General features: G+C 36.2%; 1 protein-coding gene across 2 annotated transcripts in view; it reads right to left on the minus strand.

The window, feature by feature from the left end:
- Window positions 1–1,355: 1,355 nt before the first annotated feature.
- KIF27 (kinesin family member 27) overlaps window positions 1,356–18,317 on the minus strand; it is an 86,685-nt gene continuing 69,723 nt past the window's right edge. For both annotated transcript variants that reach the window (XM_036021787.1, XM_028515047.2), the window contains 4 exons: window positions 12,949–13,155; window positions 11,227–11,425; window positions 8,987–9,151; window positions 1,356–5,129 (listed from right to left, as the gene is read on the minus strand). In XM_036021787.1, coding sequence (XP_035877680.1) covers window positions 4,645–5,129; window positions 8,987–9,151; window positions 11,227–11,425; window positions 12,949–13,155 — 1,056 coding nt within the window. In that variant the 3' untranslated portion in view covers window positions 1,356–4,644. The remainder of the gene's footprint in view (window positions 5,130–8,986; window positions 9,152–11,226; window positions 11,426–12,948; window positions 13,156–18,317) is intronic.

Consider the following 18,317-nt stretch of genomic DNA (forward strand, 5'->3'; position numbering starts at 1 on the left):
GTTTCTTTTCCTATAATGCTAAATTGATAGTAATCACAGGAAAAAGAACCAGCATAAAAACCAGGATGTATATTTTCAAATGGCAAAATCAATACTACCTAGGTGTATTCTTTAGGGTTTAGAGATAGCCAAAGATTGAAGTTGTTTCAGTGCTGTTTCCAGAAAATTAAAATATATTTGCTCAAAATAGTTTTCAAAATTCTTTGCTGATCTATGAAATGCTTTAAAATAAACCTCTTTGTCTCCTGTTCTTATCAGAGCTATTTGAATCCTGGAACATTATGGAGGTGAGGGGTAAGTACAGTTATAATTTACCCATAATTTGTTGGTAGTAATTGGAGAGGGGGTTGGGGTCTGAGAAGTAATTCTTTTAAAAGACCCCCTCAGATTAAAAAAATTCTAACATTTACCACTATGGACTTCAAAAATATACCTTGCTTTATATATACTATAATAATAAGCTTGAAAACACAGTAATACAGTATGTGAATATTATTTTAAAATATATTTTTGTTCTGCTTTATTTACACAAGTATTAACTAATAAACAGCTTTAAATTTCCAACAATCATCAGTATACAAAAATTTTTTAAATGTTTAAATATTTTTCTACTCTTTGAGTGAATGGTTTTGTTGTTTGGGAATATGAGGATCTTATTATAACAAAGTATGTGACACTTGTATTTTTCTTTTAAAGTTCTATAGAGATCACTCAGTAGAGCTGTGTGTAATAACTTACCAATAGAACCTAATACCTAAGTCTAGGTCAGTATATGTAGATTCAATTAAATTACACTGCTAGCATTTCAAATAGTGGCAATTGATTATGGAAATTCCTTGAAAAAATACAAAAAGAGATAAATAAGAACTACGCAGAATATCAAAAGCCAGTATTATGCCTTAGCCAGGTGGCTCAGTTGGTATAGGAGCACAGTCCCACACACCAAAAAGGTTGTAGGTTTGATGGATCAGGATACATATCTAGGTTGTGGGTTTGATCCCCAGTTGGGGCGCATGCGGGAGGCAACCAATCTGTTTCTCTCTCACATTGATGTTTCTCTTTCTCTCCCTTCCTCTCTCTCTAAAATCAATAAACATATCCTTGGCTGAAGAATTTTTAAAAAATCAATACTAAAACAGTTTTTCTGAGGTTTCTGTCATTTTTCTTGTTCTAATTAACTCCATGTTGTGGTATTCTTGGGGTCAACATGAAGGTCATTATGAAAATCAAACACCATTCCAATACATGGTACCATGTATATATGCACTGCATTCCAGGAGCAAAGAATGGAAGGAGTCACCCCTGGTAATAGGGAATACATTGTTTGCAGAGCATTTAAAAATGATAAAACTTAGGAAAAGTCATCTGCTTTTTATTTTCAGGATAAAAGTAAACAATGACAGTGAAAAAATACTCCTCCCTATAGGGCAGTCTCCCACCACTCCACCCTTTGAACACTACTGCCCATATGAGCTCAAAAATACAACATGCCCAATGCATTTGAGATACTTACTGTGTAGAAGGATCTCAATTCCACCTTTATTTTCAACTTTTGAAAATATAAATGTAGAAGTTATTGGTACTAATGAAGGCAGGTGCAGCCTGTAATAACTTTAAATGCAGAATACATATAATGAATATTTCTTAAAATTCCAGTGAGGTTGAGAGAGGAATTGTGGACATGAGCTTACAGATATTGTACACATTGAGCATTTAAATATTGATAATCCAGTGTTTTATTAAAAAGTCTCAAATATGTGCCTGAGGAAGTAACTATAAGAGCAAAACATGTCACACTTGCATTCAGTGCATAAGAATCTGTGACTATAAAATCCCTCCCACGAAGGATCTGACTCCTTAGAAATTCATTCTAAGACTTAGTATAAGACCTTTATTTATTTATTTATTTATTTATTCATAAAAGACACCAATCCTTAAGTAAAGATTTATCACTTTATTGACCTGGACTAATACAATGTTCCAATCATGTTCACATTACTGAAGCCCATGTGTATTTTAGTTGACTCCTTGGAGCCTGAGTTCATGAAGATATGAAGAATTGTGGAACCAAAAACAAAAGCAAAACAAAAATCATTAGCAAAAGAAAATAAACATTAAAGCACGAAAGCACCTGCACTGACGTTCTTACTGCCCAGTTTCCCATACTTATAGAATTCTCCAACACTTTACCCATAACACTTTGGAGTGAGGGAAGGAACCAGTGCTTTTCACATGCAAACGTTTTCTTTCAAATGCTCTGGTATAGGTAGGGGGAAAACCCATAATGAACAACAACAAAAAAGAAAACGATAAGCATTTTATATACATGGAAAAAGGCAAACACAATGACCAATGGTTTAAAGAAATACAAAGTAAAATTTATTAGTAGTATATGTAAAAAAATAATTTTACTTGCCTTGGGCAGATCCCTTAATTTTTTTTTCCTTTGTGAGGGCACTAACTAAATTAGAATGACAAGAATTTCACTTCCAGGAAATATTATTCAGGATATTACTATGTGTATTTGTATATGTAGATGAACTCTATCATAGCATATAAAAGACACATGTTTAACTGGAAGGAAGGACAAAACTGTACCTGTTATTTATAAGTCAGTTCACATTTGCATTATCAAATCTAATCATTGTTAGTTGGATATAAATTTTGTTGTCTATCAGAAAATAAACATATTTACACATTTCAGAAAATGTGTTTGTATTTCCACAGGTAAAACAAATATGTGTCAATTTCTTGGACAAGCAGAATTCCAGCATTAGAATACATTCTTAAATGAATTATTTCTAAGTTACTACTTAATCTTATAAGGAATTTACAATTGGGAACTTCATTAATAAGTATTTATTAATAAATATATATAATTGCTGTGCTTTGTTAAGGCACTGGCCTTTGGCCATTATACATTTATATTCACATTATGTGTGATATACATTAAATATATATCATACAAACCAAAGGCAAAAAAGGGAAACTCAGTTAAAACCAGAATCTGACTTCAAATATCCCTGTTAAAAATAAAATTTCCAAGGTAGTTTGTAAATTCATTGTTTGAAGCAGTTTCTCATTGGGCCAAGGTTATAAACTGTGGTTCAGTCCCCAGGTAAGTCCACAGAAGTCTATTTAACCCATAATTTAAATGAATTTTAGTACCATGTTTAAGAGATACAGAAACTATTCACCAATTTAGGAGTTTGTTTTGGTTTGGTTTTCTTTTTCTATAGGACAACTGGTTTTTAGCTGGGGGACCAAGGGATCCTACTCCAACAGTTTGGGTCTTAGGAAAGATTGTCAGGGTCAACAGCAACAGAGAAAAGGACAAAAGGAAAACTAGTAGCAACATCAAATAAGAAAAAATGGAGTCTTCAAGGACGTGGGTGACTAATTGAGTAGGTCCGTAAGTAAGGGTGGTTTTGCTACTGCCCCACCCAAATATCAATTAATTTAAGAAATAACTTTATTTTATAAGTGAAAGTTTCAGAAAGTAACAAAAATAACATAAGTGAAAAAATTTTAACAAAATACCTCTCTGGTATTAAGAGAGGTATAAGGGGATGTTTTCTGTGATTGAGAAATATGGTGCAAAAGTACAAACTGGATTATGTTGGGCAAATCAATGTTTAGTTCTTAATTCCAAACAAAGTTTATATTATATAATAAGGCTCAGACCAAAAAGGTTTTGAAGAAAATTTTTCATTTACATATATACAGCCCCGATGTAGCCTGGCCTGTGTATAAAGCCTCCTTGCGCTTATACAGAAAAATCCTCTGGCTAGACTTCAAGCTTTACAGGTATACTCCAAGTGATCAGGTTATCTTTTCCTTGAAATGTTAGAATGCTTTAGTGCTGTTCTATTATTGTTTCCTTGTTCCATAGAACTGCACCCATTTTCCTCATTTTTAGCAGCACAGAGAGAGATGCTGAATAGACAAGGCAGGAGAGAAATGAAAACTTATATTCTATAATATTAGCAAACAATAATATAACATTCTAAAAACAATTCCAGAAAAAGAACAGAGACCATGTTTAAAAAATCAAGACTGGTCATTCAACCTCTGTGGGCTCTGAGGACCACAAATTAATCCTAATCCACAAACCTCTAGTTGTGTTAGCCCACAGACTGCATTTTGCCAAAGATTTTCAGTTATGCCAATACTCATGCAGGTGGCTCTCCCTCTGACATCAGCCATACTTAACTGGATCTTTTTAAAATAACAAAAATATACTTGTATTTGAAGACAACAATAACTTATAAGATATAATTATTGTATTATAACATACATTTATATTATAATATACATTTGATGGGTATTTGTTTATTATTCTACTGTTAGTCTTGTTCAAATATGCCTGGAAAAGAATTTTAGACAAATTTATGGGTGGAAATATTTAAATGTGCAATTACTTTATAGTATTGGAAAATGTGGGTTTGGTTATTATGAAAAAGCAAATTAAAACTCCCCAAATATACTATAGAAGATTACGCATATATATTACACAAAAGGAGTAGGGATTCCTTCCTTTTCTTCTTCCTTTTTCTTGAGGGAAGAGCTAGCCAGCTTAAGCTTTAACAGGTTAGAAAAAGGAATTTTACACATATACTAAATTAAAATTTCTATTAGCAACTACTAAGTTTTTAAGTCACTAGGTTTCCTAGCCACTTCAATGGAATCAGCAGTCATAGATCCAGCCCCGACCCCAAGACTGGACCGTCGTAATGATAGTTCCAGGGCAGAAATTTGACGTAACTCTTTGCGACACAGCTTTACAGGCATGACACCATGAAGCTGTCTCACATTTCCCATTGACTGAATTTGGGATAATGGTTGACTGTGAGGTTTTAGAAACTGATTTTCCTCTATTTCTGTTTTATCCTCATTGCTTAACAAATCCCCACTAGTGGGTGCTAAAGAGCTACAATTCAGAGGTAATTCTGGGCCATCTTCCCAGAGCTTCTGAGGATTGGGTTGTGTTCTCGAGCTGCTTGCCGAACTGTCTAATTCTCTTTCCCTTCCATTTAATTTCATACTTTCAGTTCTAGATGCCCATTTTAATTCTTCTGAAACCATGCCTGCTTCTTCTGTGTTCAGGACTCCATCACCAGCATCATGATCTAAAAATAGTCCAAAAAGAAAAAAAATAGCTATTTCCTCAAAAGCAGGTTTTTTAATCATGATAGCCTAACATAATTACATTATTATTTCTCAATATAAATTCTTTCAGCTTTTTTTTGTTAAGTGACTTCTTAGACAAACGAAAGTATGAATATGAATTATTCTTATTTTACTTCGAGGCATCTTACATATGAATAACTGAGAACTTTTCATTCGTGGCACAAGGTTGAGAAATAGTCTGCTAGTGATTTTGGTACTCCCTGGAAACACAGGAGTGCACTGATTGGGCCTCCCTGGTGCCCTTCCACACCTGCCCTCCACTGAGCTTTCCACTGGTGGTCACATCCAAATGCTGGCTAAGTAAAGCCATTACTGCAGAATACTGTCTCTGCCTCTACCTCCAGTGACTCTTCCAGGCCTTGGCATTACATGTGTGAAAATATAGTCTTGGTTAGTGCTCCTGGCATAACAGGAGCATTCTGCTCTCTGAATATACTCTGGGGTTCTATCAAAATGGAGATGGGAGCATAGGTCTGCAATGGGGGATACCCTGCTGGAACACAGCTTTGAGGTCCTCAAATCATAGAATCATCTAATAGCAAAGACAAAAACTTGCTTAAGGGAAGTCCACATAAGTATTGGACCTATTATAGTGAAAAATGCAAACTTTAGTATATGTTGACACATGATTAGTACATTCTAGCCTATGAATAACAAGTTTAAACACAGAGGTTGCACAATGGCAGCTCCCAAACCAAATGTGGCCCACAGTTTTTACTTAGCTTATAAAATAATATATGAGCCAGCCCTGGCCAGTGTGGCTCAGAGGGTTGGACCACTGCCCTATAACCGAAAGGTTGCAGGTTTGATTCCCAGTCAGGGCACATGCTTGTGTTGTGGGTTTGAGCCCTGATCTGGACCCTTACAGGAGGCAACCAATTATGTTTCTCTCTCTTCCTTCTCAAAGCAATGAAAAAAAAAATGTCCTTGGGTAATGATAAAAAATAAATACAATACAATAAAATTAAAATTTAAAAATACATGACCCAAATTTAAAAATTGTACAGTTTTATATAAAGATATAGACTTCCAACATTTCTAGGAAAAAAGAGAATTGATAGTTCCTGCCTGGCAACAGCAACTGGAGCAGAGCTGTCCTGCCCACCCAGACAATGGCTGCAGGCGCCACTGCTCACTTGGGCTTCCCTGGCTCCTGCAGGCATGTTAGTAGTTTGTGACCCCTGGTTTAAAACATAACTGATTTTCTAGCAATGACATAGATCCTCACATAGAACTAGCAGATCGTCACAAAGCTGACCACAGACAGTGGCTCCCAAGGTGTGCTTCACAGCAGAATCAATAGGAATCCTTTAAAAGTCCTGATGCCCAGGTCACAGTGCCATATGTGGAACAGCTCAGACAGGCTCACGAGAGAAGCTCACTCACAAGCCCGCTTAGATTCTTCGAAAGTTTCTCTCTTCCAAAATTTTACCATTTGGGAACAAATTAGAGATAGATTAATTCGCCCAAGGTCACAAAGCTAGTTAAATAAGAAATTAGGATTTCAACCCAGGTCTTCTGACTCTAATACTCCTCACACAGAGTTTTACAGTGATTTGAAATGATACAAGGACACGGATTTAAATACTTAAATAAGTGCATAGGCTGTGTATCCATATAAACTGATTTAATTCTCACAAAGTATGTTAGAAAACAGATGTACAAGACATGACCAAGAAGTAACTATAGTATTTTGGTCATGCCCAAAAGATTAATTTTCATGCCCTTAAAAATGCTAAAAATAATCAAAGAAGATAAACATAAGCCTAGTAGGCAGACAGGAAAAGACTACTATCAAAAAACCAATGAACTCAATACAAGACAGTTACGTATTAATAGGGTATTGATTATTAAGCATATAGTACTTTTTAGGCAACTCAGAATTATAAATTGCCATATTTTACTCAAACAAATCTTGTTTAATGTCATTATATTAGAGTAACATTTTGAGATAGGACATACTACAAGCTATATCCCCAATATGATTCCAACTGCTTTTTTTTTAAAGCATGGGGGAAATACTGACCAGATTTATACTAAATGTCAATAGTTCTAGGTAGAATTATGGGTGATTTTTTTCTGTATTTGAAAATTTTTCTATAATGACTATATATCACTTTTTATAGCAAAAAAAAAAAGTATATAAGACGTTTCCAGGTAGAAAAACAAACTCGCTGAAATAATATCATCACCATTATTATTAAAACTAGCTCTCCCAAGAAAGTTGGTCAGATGGGAGTAATTATTACTTTACACAACTCCAAGATTATTTAAGTTAGAGGTTTTTGTGTTTGTCTCTTTAAAGAGCAGAAGGAGGATACAAGTTTCTTAAACCTGTATTTCGCCACATCATATGATCGTTTTAAGAGATGTCTAGTAGATGCAGTAGTATAAATACAGGCCATTTAAACACCAGATATCTAATGTCAGACTTCTCAAATTTGAAAGTGGGCTTAAGCTAAAACAACTTTATGCTGACTGTTCTATTTCCTATTTAACATGTTTTTACATTTAATATTTTGTAAGTAGTGTTTCAAATAAAAGGTTTAGCTATATACTGCAAGGAGTTTTCAAATATATGTTTTAATTATATTAGTAAGTACCTCTGTAATACTACACTGAGAATCAGAAAGTTTAGTCTGTTTGGCTAGATTTGTATGTTTGCATCACTTCTCCATCCTAAGACAACTTTTATCCAAGAATACTGGACCAGGAATCAGAAAATGAAGAACTTTAGAACACATTCTTATTACTGTACTGTCCATGAGTCCCTTGACCTCTGTAAGTTTCAAGTCCTTCCTCTAAAAACAGAGTTAGAAGACATTGGCCTACCTTGAGTTTGAGGATTAAATGGAACTATTTATGAAAATATATGTAAATTGTAAATATCATAAATATAAGGTAGCATTAGAATTACTTTTCTTTTTTAAATATTTTATTTATTTATTTGTTTGTTTGTTTGTTTATTAGAGTGATAGTAAGGGAGGGAGAAAGAGAGAGAGAGACATTGACCAGTTGCATCTCTCATGCCCCCAACTGGGGACATGGCCTGCAACCCAGGCATGTGCCCTGACTGGGAATTGAACCAACGACCTTTCAGTTTGCAGGCTGGAGCTCAGTCCATTGAGTCACACCAGCCAGGGCTACAACTAGTTTTCTAAAATATTACTGAGTTTTAAATTTTAATTCTGCTTGCATTATATATTCAAAATAAAAAATTTTCATTACCCATACGTATATAATTTTTCACTGGCCTTTTGTTGTATCCATCTTTAAGCAGTTTTCTCTTCAGATACAAAATAGTTGTGTTCTAAAAGGTTGTAAAATCAAACATCTTTTGTCACAACAGTGAGTTTTATTATATTTTTGAGTTTCCAGAGTTCATGATATGTAAAAGACCTGATTGATCTTAGAAATACATATAATATTATTTTACCTTTACTTTTATTATTCTCTATTTATTTTACATCTTTGTGTGATAATCAGAAGACATAATTTACTATAAAACAGGAAGGCAACAGCTATCTTGGATTACAGGGTTATTTTAAGTCAGGGAACACAAAAGCCCATGGCACACGGCAGGCAATCAATACATGAAGTTCCCTTCACACAAACATACTTATTCATTCCTTCACTTTTCTTTGGTTCTTTCTATCTTACACATAGACTAGAGAATATTTTTATTTACAGAGTCAAACAGAAGGTGCATATCCAATCCTAAATAACCAAATCAATTGGGAAAAGCTAACCTACAAATCAGACCAATTTCATCAAATGCGAGAGAAACATGTCTTACGTTCTGACGGTACTAGTCGCCTCCGAATCGCTTCCCCTAACAATTCCTTAAGTTTCTTCTTAAGATCTCTGCTGGTTTTCTTATAGAAATAAAGGTCTTTTTCCAGCTGTTGGATTTTATCTTCATATGTTTTTAAAGTTTCCATAATGCCTTCCCCATCTTGCTCTAGAAAACAGAAATTTACATTTAAAATCAGCTTAAATGGTTGAAAATTAGGTTTTAACATAGCCCACAGACCACATTTAGAGGGTCAGAAGGATGTTACTATTGTATCTGTCACCTGAATGGATTTGTTTTCATCTACAATTTGGATTCTTCTGCCTGTAAAATTTTTCAAAGTAGGATTGGTGCCTTAGTCAATTTCCCTATCCTATCTCCTACAAACTACCACATTTTTATGATTCATAAGCACTTTCTGTGTAGCTACTAACTAGACTTATCCTTAGAACAACAGAAGGATTTTTCTATAAAAATTCACATTTGGAACTCTGCCCATCAGCTGCATCAGTATCTTAAAGTGTATAATCAGGAATAGTGGGTATATGAAAAACCACAAGCCTAAAGTTTATAGGCTCAGAAAATATACAACCAAAAAAAAAAAGATCTCTCTCTCTCTCTCTCTCTCTCTCTCACACACACACACACACACACACACACACACAAAACCCTGCTAAAAGAACCTAGAAAGATAAAATTACAAAGGAAAACACCATAAAAGGGGAGGGAATAGCATAAGGTAAATTCCAGGTTATGCTACAATATAGTAACTTAAAACTTCTAATTAATATTTTTAAAAATCTAAAAATGTCCCCACTGGGGTAGTTTCTAAAACCAGTAAAAGTCAGTAACCTTCAGAAAATACAGACTTTTAGACCTAGTCTCTCATATTGGTAAATTTATAAAATGGTCCTATTGGCTTGTAATTTTCTTTTGTTATAATTTGCTATTTTGTAAAATTTTATCTAAGTGTATTTGCATATTTACAGGGTGGGGCAAAAGTAGGTTTACAGTTGTTCATATGAAAATAAAATAATAAAAAATAATGATAAAAGAATAAACTGTTTCACATACAGCTATAAACTTACTTTTGCCCCACCCTGTGTAAGTAACCCATCTTGTTCTAAAAGATACTTCAAAGTAAGTAACATCATAAATAAAAATCCCCATAAAGGATATCAAATAAATAAACTTAATTTTATATTCCATATTCAACTGAAGTTAGAAACCTTACAAATTGTTAACATTTCCAAATACAACTTTGTTATGAAAAACTTGTCCCAGTTTTAGAAATGAATTTTTAAGGCTCTCACTGTCAGGCCTTAAGACAGAACTAAGATAAGGTAAAAGCAGAGCACATTTGAATGGTATGATGTATGGAATCCTGTCAAGAAAATCCTGTCATCCGGCAACTGGATGCCAATTAACTAATTACAAAATTAACTTAGAGGCAAACTGCCTTAACACTCAAATTCATATATTTTGTAATTTTCTGCTTCCTTGGGCTGCTTTTTCCAGATCCCTTTTAACTCATTTCCAGCTATAGATTCCTAAGAATCAAGAGTAAGCAGCTAAGCAGCCTGGACTGAAGCATTACCAGTATCATCTGGCGGTGATTTTGTTGCCATAGCAACTGTTTGTGTACCAGCCATATGCCCAGGTAATGTGAGGACTGACTGCTATGACAGCTCTTTCCACACCAGACTTGATGGTTGAGCTATTGTAAAATGGTATGTACCCACCAATGGCAGGCAAATTTTGACCTAAGATATAACCTTAATGCATAAAAGTTATAATCAACTGAAAATTATAATAAGAAACCTAACTAGAAATCTGACAGAGCCCATCACCTTAATTTTATGAAGGAAAAGTAATTTAAATATCAAGGTAGTATTATATCCTTAGGAGATAGAAACTTTTCAACTGTACACCACAAAGCCAAAAGTCATCCCACATCCCTATATAAACACTAGACCAACAACAGACTAATACGACTGCAGCAGTTCTTCTGTGCAGCTCTGGGAACCTGCACAAGGGGTGGCATTTCAAGCATGAATAACCCTATATCAAATGCAGCAATGCCAACATGTGCTAACCAAAACACAGAAAGCACAAAAACATGTATAAGTAGTAACTAACTATTGATACATGTTGGACTTTTAAGTGATCAAATGTGTTCTATCCTGCTTCCCACATCCCCCTCCTACTCATCATCTCTACAGAGCTGACCCCAGGGGAGATACCTTGGAAATGATGTAACAGCAACTGCATTTTTTGCTCATGTTCCTTTTGCTGGAGGGTCAGTCTCCGGTCACACTGCAATTTCAGATGTTCCAGTGCAGATTCCAACTCACGGACCATATTATCCCGTTCCAGAATCTGCATTTTAATTTCTTTATTCTGTAACTGTAGTTTCCGTTCAGCTTCTCGCAAATTAACCACCTAGCAAATACATGTTTTGACTGCTTAAGTGTGTCTCAGATAGCCTGATATAATACATTAATCTACTTTTGTTAGGCTTCATAAAATAAACTTCCTTAATCACCATGGTATAATTAGGCAAATGCTTTGTAACATACCCACATAATAACCTAACAGCCTTTTGAATTTGTTAGGATTCTGAATTGGTAGTAATTTTATTTAAGCATAATGTTGCTCTACTAATCACCCCTCCAACACTTCTTAGACATTTATAATCTCCTAATTTACATTTAAAATCCTATAATTCTGTTTCTCTTGTAAGCAGATTCAGAAGCTAAGAACTCTTGTAACTCCTAGATAATGCCTCATGTTAAATCCAAAATGGATGCTACAGATAACTGACAGAATTTTTTAAACTCCAAATACAGAGTTTGGTTTTAGACTGTGCATTCAGTCCATTGGGTTATTCTCTGCATTGGTATGAAGTAAAGCTGACTGTGTCACAGAGTGTTAATAATGACCTTTTTAGAAAAACACTCATTCCTAGAAGTGGTTCTCAGGATCAGAAAACCCACTGACCTCAGCCTGGATGCTTTAGGCTGAGAACACTTGATCTGAGAACACCACAAAAGAGTTATCTATATCCAAACCTCGGACAGTACTCTACCATTTCTCTGCCCTCCACACCCAGTGACAGAACACACTCTCATCCACAGCAGCAGCTTTCTACTGACAGGAACTATCCAGGAGGAGGGCTGTGTATAACATTTCCATGAATTTTTCATCTTTATCTCACTTGTCTCACAGAATTAGGACTTTATTTTAAAACTTCAGTTTTTACTATTCATTAATTGTCTGATATCCCCTTATACTGCATATACTTTTCAGAGAAAAAAAAGTTATCTACTTGTTTAACATTTCATAAGGTATATTGTAAGAGAATACATTAAAGGAAAGATGGATATAGTTCTCCATGGTAAGAAACATCTCTGGATCAGTAAATTGTTAAATACATATAAAAAATAAAATATTTTAATTAATATTAAGCCCATTCAGGTTAATGCTAAAATCTATTACTGTCTTTGCCAGTTATGCATCACTTCGTTTCCATATCAACTCACAGGCTATGAGGAAAAAGTAAATGTTCCCCTATCCTCCAGCAATCAAGGAAAGGGATCCCAAACTTGGAAGCCCTGAATCTTTCATGAAAGCTCATTAGCAACATCCAGATCTAGAAAATATCAAGAAGTAGTGACTGAGAAATATAGCTTAAATTCTTTTATTTTAAACACTATTTCAAAAGCTCTTTTTACAAAAGGCCCTTCCACTTTAAGAACCACACAGTTAGACCTATATACTTAGGTAGCCGCAAAGCTTTCTGCTCACAGCGTGCAGTGCTATGAAGAGAAATTGTGCTTAAATCTGAAGTTACACCATCAAATCTTTAAGGCTTTCAATTTCCTTAAACATTCTAAAAGAATGTGAGATATATAAGCATCTTGGCCCTTATTTAGAAGAAAATCCTCCATCCCTCCAAAACTAACCTTATTGAAATATCTGAAAAGGATAGCCCTAATCTCAATAGGATTCAGGCCAATTAGCTTTTCCAAGACATTTGCTTCGCTATGGGAGAGGTTTTGAAACGAAGCTCTAAGCGAGTTCTGGCGACTTCGGATACTTTCATTCTTGTATTCAATTGCAGCTTCTAAAGCTTCAATCTCTTCTTCAAGTTGGAAAAGAACATGTTCTTCCTAGACACAATACAACAGAAATCACTTATTTTAAATGAAATAGTATATTTTGGACTTTGTCATATACTTATTTGCTAATTTACTTGTATGACCACACTCAACATAGGGTCTTGGAAACTGCAACTGTAAGCAAGACAATGTATAATGAAACCAATTTTATCATACACTAACTGACACAAACAAGAGTTAAGTTCCTATGGCATTTGTCTATCTGGGCATAAAAACATCACCATACCTCTAAATAAAGACCCAAACACATAACATTAAACACTGAAATAAATGTCAGCTCTACATACATTTAAGAAAGATTAATAAAAAACAAGTGAGATAATGATTTCCAACCCGCTGATTCCAGTTCAGAGTTATGGGTGGCCAGAGCGAGTCCCTGCAGCTCATGGTGCAAGGTGGGAACCCATGCTGGATGTCTTTCCATTGTAAAACATGCTACACCCACACAAATACTCACTCAGACTGGGACAATTTAGACACACATCTTGTAATGTGCAGAACTTTGGGATGTGGAAGGAAACAGGAGTCCACAGAGAACCCTCACAGACATGTGGAAAACATGCAAATGCCAAACAGACAGTGGCCCCAGCCTGGAATTGATATTTTTTCCTCATCAACATTATAATGAAATGAGACTTCTGGTCAAGATGGGGGCACCGATAAACACAGCTCACCTCCTCACACAACTACATCAAAATTAAAACTAAACTATGGAACTACCATCACTCAGGACTGTTACATATTGAAATGAAGGGAAGTCCAACAACTATGGAATTAAAAAACCACATCCACCCACATTGGTAGGAGGAGTGGAGATGTGGAACAGGCTACTCCCACACCCACATGTGATGGATAAAAATTCAGGAGGGATATTGTGGGAATGAGGGGTCAAAGCTCTGTACCAGGACCCCCAGCCCAGGGTTCCAGTGCCAAGTAGGTAAGTCCCCATAAATTTTGGCTATAAAAACCAGCAGGGACTGAGTCAGTAGAAGAAACTGCGGGATTCCCGAGCAGTTTCTCTTAAAGGACCCACACACAGATTACTCAGACTCACTACCTCTGAGCTCTAGCACCAAGGTAGCAGCATGAAAAGCACCAGTAGCATACAGAGAGGAACTGAAGTGTCTGGCTTCAGGGTGAGAGCTGAGGGACAGCTTTCTCCCAGGCAGGAAGGCAGGCAGAGGTCATTGTTCCTTTTCTGAGCTCTCCCCACTACAGAGCTACAGAGACAGCAGGTGGGTGCCATACGTGAGAATCCATCAATGTGGCTAATGCTGTTTGCCCCTTGCCCTGCCCTGCAGACCCCCTGAGACTCTGCCCCACCCAACTCACCAGTCCACCCAAGCTGTTAACAATGGCTTTTCCATATGAGTGGCTTGTCTTGGCTCATGCTTCACATCTTCCTAAATCCTCTCAAACAAGCAATAGCCAGCCTCAGGTCAGGGTTCACAGCTTGGCTTTGCCTAGGAACCTCCAAGCCCAGCACAAGTAGCAGCAATCTGCAGGTTGCTTTGTATACCTCATGTTGGGTGACTCCAGGCAGAACATGGTGGGGGCTGACATTGGCCTGCACCACACAGGGCCTGCGTATCCAGTGGACAGCTACAGACCACATCAGGCACCACCACGCTGCCCCTGCACAGCTGATCTCTATGGAGGGCAGAGGTTGGTGGTCAGTGGTCACAGCCAGTCCTTGCAGCTGAATGGCCTGGGTAAATCCTTCCCATTGACCTGCCAATAGCAATCAAGGCTCAACTACAAGAGGAAGGTGTACTCAGCCCACTCGGAACCTCATACCCAGCTTGGGTGATAGGAAAGGCTGTGCCTCTGGACACTCTAAGCCACTTACTACATTAGGCCACATTACCAAGACAGGGAGTCATAGCAGCTCTACCTCACACACAGAAAAAAAAAAAAACATAGAGGCTGCTAAAATGAGGAAACAAAGAAACATGGTCTAAATGAAAGAGATCAAAACTCCAGAAAAAGAACTAAACAAAATGGAGAAAATGCAGAGTTCAAATCACTGGTCATAAGGATGCTCAAGGAACTTAGTGAGGACCTCAACAGCATAAAAAAGATCTAGTCAGCCATGAAGGATACGCTAATTGAAATAAAGAACATTACAGGGAAACAACAGTAGAGTGAATGAAGCTGAGAATCAAATCAGTGACTTGGAACATAAGGAAACAAAAAACAACCAATCAGAACAACAAGGAGAAAAAAGAATCCAATAAAATGAGGATAGTGTAAGCAGCCTCTGGGACAAATGAAAGTGTTCCAACATTTCTATCATAGGGGGGCCAGAAGGAGAAGAGAAAGAGCAAGAAACTGGAGATCTATTTGAAAGAATAATGAAAGAAAACTTCCTTGATTTGGTGAAGGAAAAAGACATTTGGTGAAGGAAAAAGACATTTGGTGAAGGAAAAAGATATGCAAGTCCAGGAAGCACGGAGAGTCCCAAACAAGATGGATGCAAACAGGCCCACACCAGGACACATAATAATTAAAATGCCAATGGTTGAAGATAGAGAATCTTAAAAGCAGACAGTTACTTACAGGGGAGTTCCCATAAGACTGTCAGCTGACTTCTCAAAAGAAACTTTGCAGGCTAGAAGGGACTGACAAGAAATATTCAAAGTCATCAAAAGCAGAGACCTACAGCCAAGATTGCTCTACACAGCAAAGATATCAGAATCGAAGGGCTGATAAAGAGCTTCCCAGACAAGAAAAAACTAAAGGAGTTCATCATCACCAAACCATTATTATATTAAATGTATAAAGGACTTATACATATTTATCAACAATTTAATCTAAAAAATAAACTAAGCAAACAGTAAGAACAGACAAAGTCATGGATATGGAGAGCGTTTTGATGGTTGCCAGATGGGAGGGAGGATGTGGGGGAATGCGTGAAGAGGTGAGAGGATTAAGTACAAATAGGTCGTTACAGAATAGCCATGGGGATGTAAAGTACAGTGTAGGAAATGCAGTAGCCCAAGAACTTATGTGCATGACCAATGGACATAAACAAAGGTATGGGGATTGCCTGAGAGAGTGGGGAGTACTGGGTGGCAAAGGGGGAAAAATTAGGACAATTGTAATAGCATAAACAATAAAATAAAATTTAAGAAAAAGCATAATAACAAAATGACTTTGAATGAAATGACATTATTCAAGGACCTGCTGTATTTGAGCCTAATGGAATACTAAACTTTAAGAATATTTATCGAGTGCTTCCTTTGCTGCACAGTACACTGTTTATATACACATGTGTAACATACAGTCATTGATTCCTGCAATAAACCTATGCAGTAAAATGGAAAAGGCAGGAGCTTAGGTAAGTTATAAAACATCCCAAGGTCATACAGCAAATGCTGGGGTCACCAGGGATCACACTCAAAGCCTCAGCCCACAGGATTAGCAGTTTTGTCATATATCTCCCTCCCTAGCTCTCAAAGTGTATATTATGCGTCAATGAGATATGGAGACCCTCTAATATTTTTTCAAGGATCTATTAAAACAATATACTGCTAGGAGGGATAGAAAAATAGATTCAGGATAAATTAAGAACTACATCAGCCCTGGCTGATGTGGTTCAGTTGGTTGAGCATCGGCCTGAAAACTGAAAGGTTGCTGGTTCGATTCCCAGTCAGGGCACATGCCTTGGTTGTGGGCCATGTCCCCAGTTGGGGTTGTGCAGGAGGCAACCAGTTGATGTTTCTCTGTCACATCAATGTTTCTCTTCCTCTCTTCCCCCAATCTCTAAAAATAAATAAAATCTAAAAAGTAAAATATATCTAAAAAAAGAAAAAAGTACAAATTGGTAGAATAGCCATGGGGATGTACAGTACAGTATAGGAAATGGAGTAGCCAACCAAAGAGCTTATATGCATGGGCCATGGACATGAACAATGGTGTGGGCATTGCTTGAAGGAGTAGGGGTGCTGGGTGGAGCAGGGCAGAGAGGGGCAAGGTGGGAAAAATTAGGACAACTATAATAGCATAATCAATAAAATATTAAAAAAGAACTAGTAATCAGATTTAAGTCTCTATGGAAAAAACAGTATGTCATTTTAAAAAAGTGGTAAAAATTTAAGGACATGAAGCAGTTCATAAGATTTCTATGAGACATTATTGGAGGGAATATACAGGCATTAAAAATAGTAGCAACATAACATTTTTTCATATTCCAGAGATTTCCTTTGTAGGAAAAAATACGATGAATACCTGTCAGAATATCTAGTGGTTCTTTGAACTATCCAAATAACATATTTGGGGGGAGGGATCCAAATCTCTGGTAAGAAATTTTTTAGGACTTTGTGACATTTGAATATATTTATATATATCTATATACCTGTACATATGGTGGATGTCACCTAAATTTTAAGGTTCCTTGAGGGCAGAGTGTCTTGTCTATATTCATGTCCTGATTGCCTGGCACAGTATACATCACACAGTTTAAACTCAGTTAAGTGTCTAATGAATGAGTTCATGAAGAAAGAAGAGAAAAAAATATTTTCATTATACCTTGGTTATATAACCCAAGTATTTCTTTACACTTCTCTCCCCAGCATGTCAAGAAAAATAATATCAGTATTTTTAATCTACCTAAAGAATAGAGTGCCTTCCAGAACTCCTTTTCTGAAATTCAGGGAAATGATATGTAATAACCTATTCAAGTGGAAAGTCAAAGAATACTTATTTTTAAAAGCCATTTTATAAAATATCCTGAAAGAGCCATTTAAAAAAAAAGTTCTACAGCCATTTTATTTCTCTGTGCAATCACTACCCATCATGGAGGGCCTGAAAGAGATTAGCCAAATAACGTATCTGCATACATGCACAGCCCATGGACACAGACAACAATGGGGTGAAGGCCTTGGTGGGGGATGGGCAGAAGGGGGCAGAGATTGGAAAAATGGGGGACATCTGTAACAGTGTCAACAATTAAAAAAATAATGTAATGATTTGATAATGGCTCCATAAGAAGAAAATAATATTCACCATTGAAAGAAAAATAAACTTAAATCCTAAAAGGTAATTAGGTGAACGAATGAGGAACCAGGAAATAAATTATCCAAAGGACACATCTGACTTATGAATGCATACTGTGTTTGTATTTTTATCAAAAACAAATGTGGAGAGTTTGC

This window comes from Phyllostomus discolor, chromosome 3 (assembly GCF_004126475.2).
Source record: "Phyllostomus discolor isolate MPI-MPIP mPhyDis1 chromosome 3, mPhyDis1.pri.v3, whole genome shotgun sequence".
NCBI lineage: Eukaryota > Metazoa > Chordata > Mammalia > Chiroptera > Phyllostomidae > Phyllostomus > Phyllostomus discolor.